We start from the raw sequence: 13009 nt of genomic DNA on the forward strand, positions 1-13009 counted from the left end.
GTGCGCATGGTCACATACCGCTCCATTCACATGAGCCTCTTCAGAGCCTTGGTTCTCGGGATCAGTGGGGGTCCCAGAGGTCGGACTCCCAGTGGTCTGGAAATTATCTCCTATTCGATCGGGTGATAACCTCCAAACTTGAGAATATCCTTTTAAGTCGGTCTAGTTATGGTGGATTACTCACTGCCCGCACACAACTAGGCAGATTAGCCATTCAGGAATCTGAGAAGGTTGGGTAAATATTCATGTTGTGCCTGCAAAGAGTAATAACTATGTCATGATTGTGGCCTTATCCAGATTTTCAGTTGCTGCCCAGTAAAGTCACATTTACGATTTTAAAATGTATTATATAATTTATAAAGATGCTCTTTAGGCACATTGTAAATAAAAGGAACACAGGCGTATTCCCTGTCGGATTCTCCATACAGCAACATACGTCATAGAATACTCATGTATATGTGTATACCTCCAACAAGCCTGAAAAGCAGTTGTGAACAGGGCCTTAATGGTATGAATACACTTGATATCTCTTTTACTTATCCTATGACACCATATTTCCTATGAAAGCAATCTGTTAGTAGAGTACTCATTATATTAGAACAGTTTCTTATGCAGAAAATACTTTTATATAATTATTAAGAATTACCTAAAAAAAAAAAACACCTACTTTATTGGAATGTTCACATAGTGTTTTTAAGGCCGTTTTTGACATGGTTTCTGTGTGGGACATGTTTTTTGCCGTGTTCATTCTAGACATATTTTCTCATCAAAATCAATAGGAAGCTTATTCAAAGAGTATTTAATGGTTTCATGGTCAGCGTCAAAAACGCATGTAAAAACGCAAGTAAACTAATTAACAAATAAATGCAGAAATTCTGCAACATCAAAATCTCACCAAATATTCAATGTGGGAACATAGGCTAAAACTATTTGCACACTTAGTCTTTTAGTTGAGGTTTTAGAGCAGAAGTTCTAATTTTTTTTTGAATGGTGGAATCTGCCTGAAAAAGATGCTTTGTGGACATAGCCAGTTTCCATTCTCAAAAGTCAGAAAAAAGACTCAATGTGAACACACACTAACGATTTTTTTATGTGGATTTTAATGTGGATATTGGAACAGAATCTGCTCCAAAGTCCATGTCATATAACTGTGTGAACATACCCCAAGTGTTTTTGATCTGTATTTTTACGTGGATTTGGGAGCGGATTCTACTCCAAAATCCACATCAAAAACCATGAATATGTTTAGCTTCCTATTCATTTCAATGGGAAAACATAACTATAGTGCACATGGTGCTGATATTTCCCACGAGTTTCTCAGCATGGAAAAAAAAAGAAGCAGCATGGCAATTTTTTAGGCTTTTTTACTTGATTAAAAACTCCAAATTTCAACTCTGAATAAATAAAAGGGAGAAAAATTTTTTCACATGCACAAAATCCCATAATAGACACACCATAAAAGGCTCAAGAAGTGTTTGTTTTTTTTATTGTGGATTTTTCTACACAGAAAAATCCACTTTTACAGCTCTGTGAAAATACCCTTAAACTTAATATTGCTTTTTTAGTGAGGATTTGGGAGCAGTTTCTGCTCCAAAATCCATATACAAAAACAGAAATACCCTTTCAATAAGCTTCCAATTAATTGAAACCATGTCTGTAAGAAAATAATCTGATTTGGATTTTGAAGCAGATCCTCCTTCAAAATCCACGTGTTAACATACTCTAAGTAAGACATGTGGTTTGTTTTTATACAATGTGCAAATCTACAAGTACCAGACACAGCGCCTGTTCCCAGCAGTCAGGTCGCCTATTTGGATGTTTGTGTTTGTTAAAGGGAACTTGTCAGCAGGGAGGATTCCCATCGTATTTCATCATCTGTTCAATACCACATTAAAAAGATTAGCTTTTGGGCATATCTGAATGCATTAATCTTCCAAAGTGCCACTCATGAATCGTGAAAACTGAACTTCTATTTGGCTTCTTGGGGAAACTACTCTTAAACATGATGGCACCAAAGTGGGTCATGTGACCTCTTCTTACTCCGATTAATGGCGTCCAGATTCTAAAGAGTCAGGTGGGCAGTTCTCACTTTCTTGACTAGCACCATCAGAGAGCCATTTATTTTGTGCAAAGATATCCACCATCTAAGCTTTGATAGGGCTTTGGACAAATGCATACAATAATCTGGCTGTGCTGGGTGTAAACTCAAGATTGGATAAGAAAGTCTGTTATGTTTTAGAAGAGGTAGACTGAATGTGCGAGAACTGGAGTATAGGGAGAAGGAGCCGGAAAGCATCCTGGATGTAGGTTCTGCTATTATTTCCCTGTGGAATAAAAATAAATCATTATTGATATTGTATCTTTTTCAAGAAGGCAAAATGTACAATCCGTTTCGTCTCCTAAAACAAACATTTACAGTGTTCCAAAAACTCATACATACATTTACAATTTAATTACAATTTTTGGTGTACCAAACTGGAGCATGTGTGCAAGAACCATAGACCATGATGCTCCCATTATGCATGGAGAGTTGCACAAACTGTACTGTGTCATGTACCACTCCAATAAATGAGTAGCATAATTTGCACTAGCTTTCTGACCAAACCAAAAATGCAAACTTAAAGGGGTTGTTCACATCTTGGACAACTCCTTCTCAATCCTCATGTTTGCCCCTTGTAAAATAATAACACTTATACTGCCCTCCAGTGCCGTTCCAGCAATGTCGGCATTGGCTCTCCAGGGGCTTGCGTTACACTGTTATGTCACGTGATCTCTGCAGCCAATCAGTGCTGGCTCCACTCTCCCCGCCTTCAGATGCATCACAAACATCAGGAGGAAATGAACGAGCAGCAGCTCTCACTTATTCCAGATGTATGTGATGTGGAATGGCGCTGGCACCGGAGATGAGTATAAGGCCATGTTCACACTTTCAGCATTTGGTCAGTATTTTACATCAGTATTTGTAAGCCAAAACCAGGAGTGGGTGCTAAATACAGAAGTGGTGACCAGTCTGTAGACTAAGTGTTATGATTTTACAAGGGGAAACATAAGGTTTGAGAAGGGGGTTGTCCGAATAGTGGACAGCCCTTTCAGGAAAGGACAGAGATAAAACCAGCAGAACTATGAGGCTAAGATAACACGAGAAAATGACAATTCATTCATTTTTAATCCAGAGAAAAAACTGACAATTTTTAATTCATATTGTCATTCGTATTTCCATTATTTTACATCCATATGACAACTGTCTGCCATCTGTTAGTAAGGTTTACAAGAGCAAAAACAGTTTCCTATATTAATAATTGCAATGTATCTGTAAACACTGCATGCAATATGGAATCTCATATTTTTGCTAAAACTCAAATATACAATGTAATGCACACGCCCGGACTGACTGGCGTGTGCGTGTTTAGTAGTTCCACTGGGCCATGAACCGGAGAGTGCCTGGAGGGGCGTAACTAAGTATCTGCCCGATCCGACCAAGGTCGCACGACGGCATACGACGCCAGTGCACCAGGGAGGAACCGAGCAGAGGGACCAGGGTCTACTCCAGGTCAGACTCCGGACACGGCTGTTGGCCCACACCGGGGAATACAGGAACTGGAAGGTAAGGCTGTTACACAGACTGGGGGTATAGGCAGACATGGCTGGTATGCAGACGGGTGGACGCTGGTAAGCACGACTGGTATGCAGGCAGAGAGGTGCTGGCAGATACGGCCGGAATGCAGGCAGGTGGATGCTGGTAAGCACGACTGGTATGTAGGCAGGGAGGTACGGGCAGGCACGACAGGCTGGAGCACAGAGTGGATAGGACCCAGTACAGACTGGGACATCCAGAACAGAACCGCAGATGCGGTGGACAAACACAGCAAGGTGAGACCGCCTGGAGCGGTGACCAAGAGCAGAGCGGAAACCGCAGGAGCGGCGAGCAAAGGGGCGGAGCAGAGCGGAAACCGCAGGAGCGGCGAGCAAAGGGGCGGAGCAGAGAGGAAACCGCAGGAGCGGCGAGCAAAGGGGCGGAGCAGAGCGGAAACAGCAGGAGCGGCGAGCAAAGGGGCGGAGCAGAGCGGAAACCGCAGGAGCGGCGAGCAAAGGAGCGGAGCAGACCGGAAACCGCAGGAGCGGCGAGCAAAGGGGCGGAGCAGACCGGAAACCGCAGGAGCGGCGAGCAAAGGGGCGGAGCAGACCGGAAACCGCAGGAGCGGCGAGCAAAGGGGCGGAGCAGAGCAGAAACCGCAGGAGCGGCGAGCAAAGGGGCGGAGCAGAGCGGAAACCGCAGGAGCGGTGAGCAAGGCGGAGCAGAGCGGAAACCGCAGGAGCGGTGAGCAAGGCGGAGCAGAGCGGAAACCGCAGGAGCGGTGAGCAAGGCGGAGCAGTGAGCAAGGCGGAGCAGAGCGGAAACCGCAGGAGCGGCGAGCAAAGGGGCGGAGCAGAGCGGAAACCGCAGGAGCGGCGAGCAAAGGGGCGGAGCAGAGCGGAAACCGCAGGAGCGGCGAGCAAAGGGGCGGAGCAGAGCGGAAACCGCAGGAGCAGTGAGCAAGGCGGAGCAGAGCGGAAACCGCAGGAGCGGTGAGCAAGGCGGAGCAGAGCGGGAATCGCAGGAGCGGTGAGCAAGGCGGAGCAGAGCGGGAACCGCAAGAGCGGTGAGCAAGGCGGAGCAGAGCGGGAACCGCAAGAGCGGTGAGCAAGGCGGAGCAGAGCGGGAACCGCAAGAGCGGTGAGCAAGGCGGAGCAGAGCGGAAACCGCAAGAGCGGTGAGCAAGGCGGAGCAGAGCGGAAACCGCAAGAGCGGTGAGCAAGGCGGAGCAGAGCGGAAACCGCAGGAGCGGTGAGCAAGGCAGGGCAGGGGGGACAGGGCTCTGTTCACACGGAACAGACAGGAAGGGAAAGGCAGAACCAGATACACACTAGATACTTGCAATGAGGTAACGAGTGGACTATAAACTCACAAACGGAAGTACAGCGACAACGAGTAGGAGTTAGAAGCAGGTTCAGACTCTGCAGAAAAAGGGAGGGTACGGACATAGAGAAAAACAGGAAACAGGTAAGGAGGCAGTTCAGACAGGAACTGTTACTGCACCAAAATACAGGAACGAGCCAAGGTAAAGCCAAGTGCTGGTTCAGACAATGCAGGAGAAAGAGAAGGTACGGACATAGAGAGAAACAGGAAGCAGGTTTAGGAGACAGTTCAGACAGGAACTGTACTGAAACAACTACAGGAGCGAGTCTGGGTATGTGGCCCCCAGAGGGCGAGATGAACAGGCAAAGAGCGTGTTCACACGGGCCTGGAAATACAGCCTCCAGGAAAGGCAGCAGGCAAGAGAACATAGACAGGACTCAGTTCAGACGCGGGAACTGATACCGCAAGGCAGGAAACATAGACAGGACCTGGCATGTCAGCGACCAGAAGCCAACTGACAGAACACAATGCTCAGGCAAGGATTCCAGGAAAGAGCTGGGTTAAATACCAGGTGACAGACAGCAATAGGCTGAGGACGCACAAGGGGTGTGCCCGCAGCAGCTACAAGAAGCAGGAAGTGATCGGGCGCCGCCCTTAAGCAGAAGAAACAGAGGCAAGCAGACAGCATGGAGGAAAGCCCGAGTGATAGTCTGGACTGGAAATCCAGTGCGCGCTCTTGCACAGTGGGAGATGGACCACTATGCAAGGACGCCGGCAGGTATGTTATATAAAAGTCTAATGGTGCGCCCCAAAATATCAAAGTTCAGCGCACGCTACAATTTTTTTTCCCAGGGACATTTGGTCCTTTTGAAAAACTTGTTATCTGAACAGCCCAACTGAAGAACATTGGTCAGAATGGTGTCTGCGCGAGGCCAGTTTATAACACGGACAGCACTCTGGGTATATTCACACAACCGTATTTTTGGTCTAAGGGAAATGTGTAACTAGGCCAGGCTCGTGTAGATTAATTTCAGATCTTCAGATCTGAGTGCTCATATTACACAGTAAGGAGATGAACACCATCACTGTATCAAGTGGTTAAGTGAGTGCTCCAGAAGTTTATTATCTGACTTACAGTGGTGTGAAAAAGTGTTTGCCCCCTTCCTGATTTCTTATTTTTTTGCACGTTTGTCTAGATTTGGAGGATCTTTTGGTCTACTTCACTTTGTCAGGAACTTTGTCCTATTTAAGTGATTTCTTGATAGAGAATAGATGTGGCAGTAATCAGGCCTGTGTGTGGCTACGGAAATTGAACTCAGCTTCCCAAATATGTGATAAACCACAGTTAAAACATAAATTAAGGGGGGGGTGGGACAATCACTTTTTCACACAGGGCCCCGTAGGTTTGGATTTTTTTCCTTTATTAATAAAGCCCTTCATTTCAAAACTGCATTTTGTGTTTACCTGTGTTATCTTTGTCTAATATTTAAATTAGTTTTGTGACAAACATGCAAAAGAATAAGATGTCAGGAAGGGGGCGAACACTTTCTCACAGCACTGTAACATGCAATGTTATGGTCACTTAGAGGGAACCTTTTAGCAGGTTTTTAGACCCCAAAGTAAATGAGCTCACAAGTGCGCGGGCTTGTTTTGCACTTACAGCTCTCTTTCTCCTGCCGGCGCCGGCCTCCTGTCAGCGATTGTCAGGTCACATCTCTGCTTCCCTTGGCTAACAACTCTCGCAGGTGTTGCCATTTCAGGGACTAGCTAGAGACAGGCACCTGGAGGAGAAAGAGGTTGGAAAAGCTGGACTGCCTGAAGAGCAGACCAAGCCCTGGCACTTGTGAGCTTATTTGCATAAGAATTCATTGATGGATTAAAGAAATAACAGAGACATGGATTTGTAATATAAGTAATCATCTTTACAGATACTTTACTGTGATGCTGTTACTTTGGGGTCCAAAAACCTGCTGACAGATTATTTTTAATGAAAACCGCTCCTAATGTTGAATCCACCATACCAGTGGACTTAGGGGAAGAAGTAAGCAACATAGAGTATATCCACCAATGACATTTATTAATAAACCTGGTTCAGGATAAGTGCTAAATATTAGGCAGTTGGGGACCCTCATCCCCCTTTTTCTTTGCCAGCATGACTCAGGTCCCCTACACTAGTAATTGGTGGGGTCCCAGTGGTGGGGATCCCAACTATCTAACATCAAACACCCATGTTATGGAAAGCTGTATGTGAATAAACACGTTTAGATTATTACCCGATTCATCATTTGTGGTTCTCACTATAATAAAGCTAATTACAAAAGTGGTTAGGGTGTAAAGCTAGATATTTAGAAAGGACATTTTAGGTGCCAGACCACCCCTTTAAGGCATTTTTTTTGTCTCATCTTTTGTTTTGAGCCAAATTTATAAAAATGGGCATTCACTGCTTAATGTATTTTATGCAAATTCATAGATGATTATTAAAAAATATAAATTTTGTTTTTAGAATAAAAAGTTGCACAGTCCTTTTACTAAGCTTTAAAATGTTGCACATTAGTCTTAAACTGCACAAAAAAATTAGACAGATTTTGTATTCCACTAATAAAAATATAATTGTGCAAAACTTTTGCAACATTTCAAAGTCACAAATAATAAATTATAAATTAGGATAAAACATCTGTATAACCAACATCACATCCATAATGATGAACAAAAAACATCGACTAAATCAAGTAAAGTTAAAGGGGTTGTGCACTACCCAGACAATCCCTTTTTAAATGAAGTAGTCTCCCTTGTAAAATAAACACACCATATATCACACCTACAACTACAGCACTGGTGATTTCTGGTTCTTCCAGAGCTCATGTAACCTCTGCAGCCAATCGGTGGCCGCTATTGGTCTCCCTGCTGCACTCTCACTTCTTCAGATGCCTTTGGATGAACCTCACACAAGAGGAAGTGGTAAGGGTGCAGCAGCCTATGGCAAACGCTGATTGTTATGCTATGTGAGCACTGCAGCCAATGTCACGCAAGCCCCGGTGCTGATCTCACCGGAGCAGTGCAAATGCTGGAGATGAGTGTGTATATGATGTTTTTATTTTACAAGGGGAACTACTTAATTTAAAAAGGGTTGACCAGGTAAAGGACAACCCCTTAGGTTAAAAAGGAGCAGATTAATTAATATGGTACAAATAAAAAAGTCACTATTGGATCCACTTATTAAAGAAAAAAGGTGCAAAATAAATGATGAATCACCCTGTGTGTTTTTTTTTCATTTGTCATTAGTGGAATAAAGGAAGAGCATGTTACCTCCAGTTGTATACTGCTGACCATGGGGTTCAATACTTCTGCTTTTAGCTTGCTCTATGAAACAAATAAAAATTGTTAGTTTCTAGCATATGTACAATATTATACACAAATTAACAAAAAATAATTCGTGGAAAGCGTAATGTGGTTAACAATGGCAGGGAATTACAATACACTTACATCCCATAGCAATATTGTACCGGTGCATCTCACTAAATTAGAATATCATCAAAAAGTTAATTTATTTCAGTTCTTCAATACAAAAAGTGAAACTCATATTATATAGAGTCATTACAAACAGACTGATCTATTTCAAGTGTTTATTTCTGCTAATGTTGATGATTATGGCTTACAGCCAATGAAAACACAAAAGTCATTATCTCAGTAAATTAAAATAATGAACAAAAAGCACCAACAAAGGCTTCCAACGTGTTTAAAAAGGTCCCTTGGTCTGTTTCAGTAGGCTCCACAATCATGGGGAAGACTGTTGACTTGACAGATGTCCAGAAGGCAATCATTGACACACTCCACAAGTCCCAGAGTTCCATTTTTCATTTGGAAATCAAGGTCCCAGAGTCTGGAGGAAGAGTGGATAGGCACACAATCCAAGCTGCTTGAGGTCTAGTGTGAAGTTTCCACAATCAGTGATGGTTTGGGGAGCCATGTCATCTGCTGGTGTAGGTCCTCTGTGTTTTATCAAGACCAAAGTCAGCGCAGCCGTCTACCAGGAAATTTTAGAGCACTTCATGCTTCCCTCTGCCGACAAGCTTTTTGGAGATGGAAATTTCATTCTCCAGCAGGACTTGGCCCCTGTCCACACTGCCAAAAGTACCAATACCTGGTTTAAAAACAACAGTATCACTGTGCTTGATTGGCCAGCAAACTCGCCTGACCTTAACCCCATAGAGAATCTATGGGGTACTGTCAAGAGGAAGATGAGAGACACCAGACCCAACAATGCAGACGAGCTGAAGGCTGCTATCAACGCAACCTGGGCTTCCATAACACCTCAGTAGTGCCACAGGCTGATCGCCTCCATGCCGCGCCGCATTGATGCAGGAATTGATGCAAAAGGAGCCCCGACCAAGTATTGAGGGCATTTACTGAACATACATTTCAGTAGGACAACATTTCGGATTTTAAAAACATTTTTCAAGCTGTCATTATAAAGTATTCTAATTTACTGAGATAATGACTTTTGTGTTTTCATTGGCTGTCAGCCATAGTCATCAACATTAACAGAAATAAACACTTGAAATAGATCACTCTGTTTGTATTGACTCTATATAATATGAGTTTCACTTTTTGTATTGAAGAACTGAAATAAATTAACTTTTTGATGATATTCTAATTTAGTGAGATGCACCTGTATATAAAGAGTATCTAAGACAAATTAGCAAATTGCTCATATTGCAGTTCCAAGCCAGAATATGGATGCATATTACCTATACAGAAATATGGACAATGTTGTCGGTACCCTTCTGGTAAAATAGGAAAAAAAACACAGCGATCACTGAAATATCAGTTTCAAGTTAAAAGTAATTTTTCAATTTAAAGTTACTGAATATAAAACTAATGAAAATCAGACATTGCCTTTAAATTATGGTACAACAGAAAAAAAAACCTGATGAAAATGGCCTGGACAAGAATGATTCTTCCTGCAACTTAATATTTTGTTGCTCAACCTTTTGAGGCAATCACTGCAAAGAAACAATTTCTGTAACTCTTAAGGAGACTTCTGCCCCCGTCCCCAGGGATTTTGGCCCCCTCCTTATGAGCAAACTGTCTCAGGTGTGATGGTGTCTTCTCCAGCCTGCAGGTTTCAGCTCCTGCAGGTTTCCACAGATGTTCAATAAGATGTAGATCAGGGACATAGAAGCCCCTTCAGAAAAGTTCAATGCTTTGTTCTTAGCCATTCTTGGATGTTTTCAGCTGTGTGTTTTGTCATTATCCTGTTGCAGGACCCATGACCTGCGACTCAGACCAAGCTTTCTGACACTGGCCAGCACAAATGGCTTCAGAATGCTTTGATGGTCTTGATATTTCATTGTAGACTGCACAGATTCAAGACACCCAGTACCAGATCCAAAAAAAGCAGCCCCAAAACATAAATGAGCCTCCTTCCAGTTTCACAGTAGGTACACTATTCTTTTCTTTGTATGCTTCATTTTTGTGCATGTAAACCATAGAGCTGTATGACTTGCCAAAAAGTTCCAGTTTTGTCACATCTGTCCAAAGGACATTCTAGCAGAGGCTTTGTGGCTTGTCAATATGCATTTGTCAAATTCCAGTCTCACTTTTTAAGATTTGCTTTCAACAGTAAATCGGTAGTCTTCCATGAAGTTCACTTTGGACAAGACAGAGACGGATGATGCGATCTGACAATGATGTACCTTGGCCTCGGTGTTCACCTCTAATCTCTTTGGAAGTTGTTCTGGGCGATTTGGTTACTAGTTATATTATCCGTCTCTTCAATTTTCTTCTTGTGGGCCACGTCCAGGGAGGTTGGCTATAGTCTCATAGACCTTAAACTTCTGAATATGTGCAACTGTAGTAACAGGAACATCAAGCTGTTTGGAGATGGTCTTAGAGCCATTACTTTTAACATGTTTGTCTAGAATTGTCTTTCTAACTCTTTTCTTAGCTTTCTTTGATCCACGTTCACTGTGATACACACCATGATCCCAAACAGCACAATGACTACTTTTCACCCTTTAAATAGGCAGAGTTACTGGTTACAAGTTTGTAGACACCTGTGATGCAAATAACAGGAAACACATGTCCGTCTGGTCAAATTATTTTCAATCTTTTCTCGAGGTACCATCATTTTGTCCAGACCATTTTCATTCGTTTGTTTTTTAAATGTTTCTGGTAAACCAAATATCAAAATCAATGTCTGATTTTCATTAGTTGATATTCAGTGACCAGAAGAGTACCAACAATTTTGTCCATGTATTACCCACAAAGTATTTGTCTGAAATGTTTAAGAGAAATTACTAAATAATATACTCACTCCAGCACAGGTTAAAGAGACAGAAAAGCTTTTTGACAGGGAAGATACTTCCTTACACATAGCGCTGGTTAACCTAAAGTATTAAAACAGAAAACAAACAATAAAAAAGGATTTGTGGTATAATTCATTACCCTTGTATATAAAACAATACAAATATGTATTTAATCATACAAATGTATCCAAGTATTCACAGGGTACATAATGTACTCCTATTCATGTGAGATGTTAGTTTGGGACTCTACAGATCATTTTGTAACGTTGTGGCTGAGGAAGTCCATAGCCACCGAGTCATTAAGCAATCTTGTCCAGTTTTTTGGCATAAAACTGCTTAAATGTTGCAATTTTTGAGCAATTCACAGTTGCACAAAAATTGTGTGACTTTTGGTGGTTTTATGCCAATCCTGACCAGTTCCACCAACCTTTTTAAAAAAATAAATAAAAAAGTGGTGTAGATTACACTAGAAATTTATGCCAACCCCTGACTGGAGTACATTTCTGTCTCTGGTGCATGGCAGCTGAAAGACCAGCCAAATTCATGAAGAGGTGCACATCTTCATTAATTTGGCATATCTCACTCCAGCACATTGTTCATCAAGACTGTCATACAAAACGCTAGTCTTGATGAATTGGGCCCATATCTATACTAGGTGTGCCATGGAGTGGTAGCATAGACTGGCATGCACTGATTGTACACGATAAAAGAGTGGCCTCCATGATCACAGCTTATGGGCAGAATTCCCACCGAACCCAATTTGAAAGGCTGAAGGTTTTCTTGCCTGATCATGGGTTTTCCAGGGAGGTGAGTGACAACAACTGTAACATATTAATCACTTATTTTACCCTGAAAACCACCCACCTCCACTTAAGAAATGATTATTTCTAGTCTTACATGTCTCTTTCTGAGCACAGTTCTCTCTAGGCGACAGTTTATAATCTGCTGAAGAATTAAAAATATAATCATCAGGACAGGCCTACTTTTAGTCTTTAGGACATTTTTGTTTATTTTTTTTTATCTTTACATTCGAAAAGCCAAAGATTTTATTGTATATTTATTCTGTTATATCATTTTATTTGTTGTATTACAAACAGTGTACTTATAGTACAAAAGTGTGAAAAAAAATAAAATTGAGCCACCATACTTTGAAAGTCATATTCAGCTACGTTAGCTTGTTTTGCATAGCAAGAAATAAACCTGTGCTTTTCACTGGTACAATTTTGTGGTACATACAAGCTTTTTTTTTACTTTCTTTTTAAATTGGGAGGTGGAATGAGCAAACAATTTTTTTTTATTTATTTCATAATTTTGTTATTAACCCTTAACCCCCGAGGGTGGTTTGCACGTTAATGACCAGGCCAATTTTTACAATTCTGACCACTGTCACTTTATGAGGTAATTACTCTGGAACGCTTCAACAGATCCCCCTGATTCTGAGAAAGTTTTTTCGTGACATATTGTACTTCATGATTGTGGTAAAATTTCTTCGATATCACTTGCGTTTATTTGTGAAAAAAACGGAAATTTGGCGAAAATTTTGCAATTTTCAAAATTTGAATTTTTATGCCCTTAAATCAGAGAGATATGTCACATAAAATACTTAATAAATAACATTTCCCACATGTCTACTTTACATCAGCACAATTTTGGAACCAAAATTTTTTTTTGTTAGGGAGCTATAAGGGTTAAAAGTTGACCAGCGATTTCTCATTTTTCCAACAAAATTTACAAAACCATTTTTTTAGGGACCACATCACATTTGAAGTCACTTTGAGAGGTCTTTATGACAGAAAATACCCAA

At 41.7% G+C, this 13009-nt stretch overlaps 1 protein-coding gene across 5 annotated transcripts in view; it reads right to left on the reverse strand.

Annotated features, from left to right (window-relative positions):
- Positions 1 to 333: 333 nt before the first annotated feature.
- Positions 334 to 13009, reverse strand: part of FAM114A1 (family with sequence similarity 114 member A1) — a 65623-nt gene continuing 52947 nt past the window's right edge. For all 5 annotated transcript variants that reach the window (XM_073646120.1, XM_073646110.1, XM_073646103.1 and 2 more), the window contains 3 exons: positions 11214 to 11286; positions 8204 to 8257; positions 334 to 2324 (listed from right to left, as the gene is read on the reverse strand). In XM_073646120.1, the coding sequence (XP_073502221.1) occupies positions 2229 to 2324; positions 8204 to 8257; positions 11214 to 11286 (223 nt within the window). In that variant the 3' untranslated portion in view covers positions 334 to 2228. The remainder of the gene's footprint in view (positions 2325 to 8203; positions 8258 to 11213; positions 11287 to 13009) is intronic.

This window comes from Phyllobates terribilis, unplaced genomic scaffold, assembly GCF_046119375.1.
Source record: "Phyllobates terribilis strain yellow unplaced genomic scaffold, ASM4611937v1 Scaffold_1__5_contigs__length_1240528914, whole genome shotgun sequence".
NCBI classification, from domain to species: domain Eukaryota; kingdom Metazoa; phylum Chordata; class Amphibia; order Anura; family Dendrobatidae; genus Phyllobates; species Phyllobates terribilis.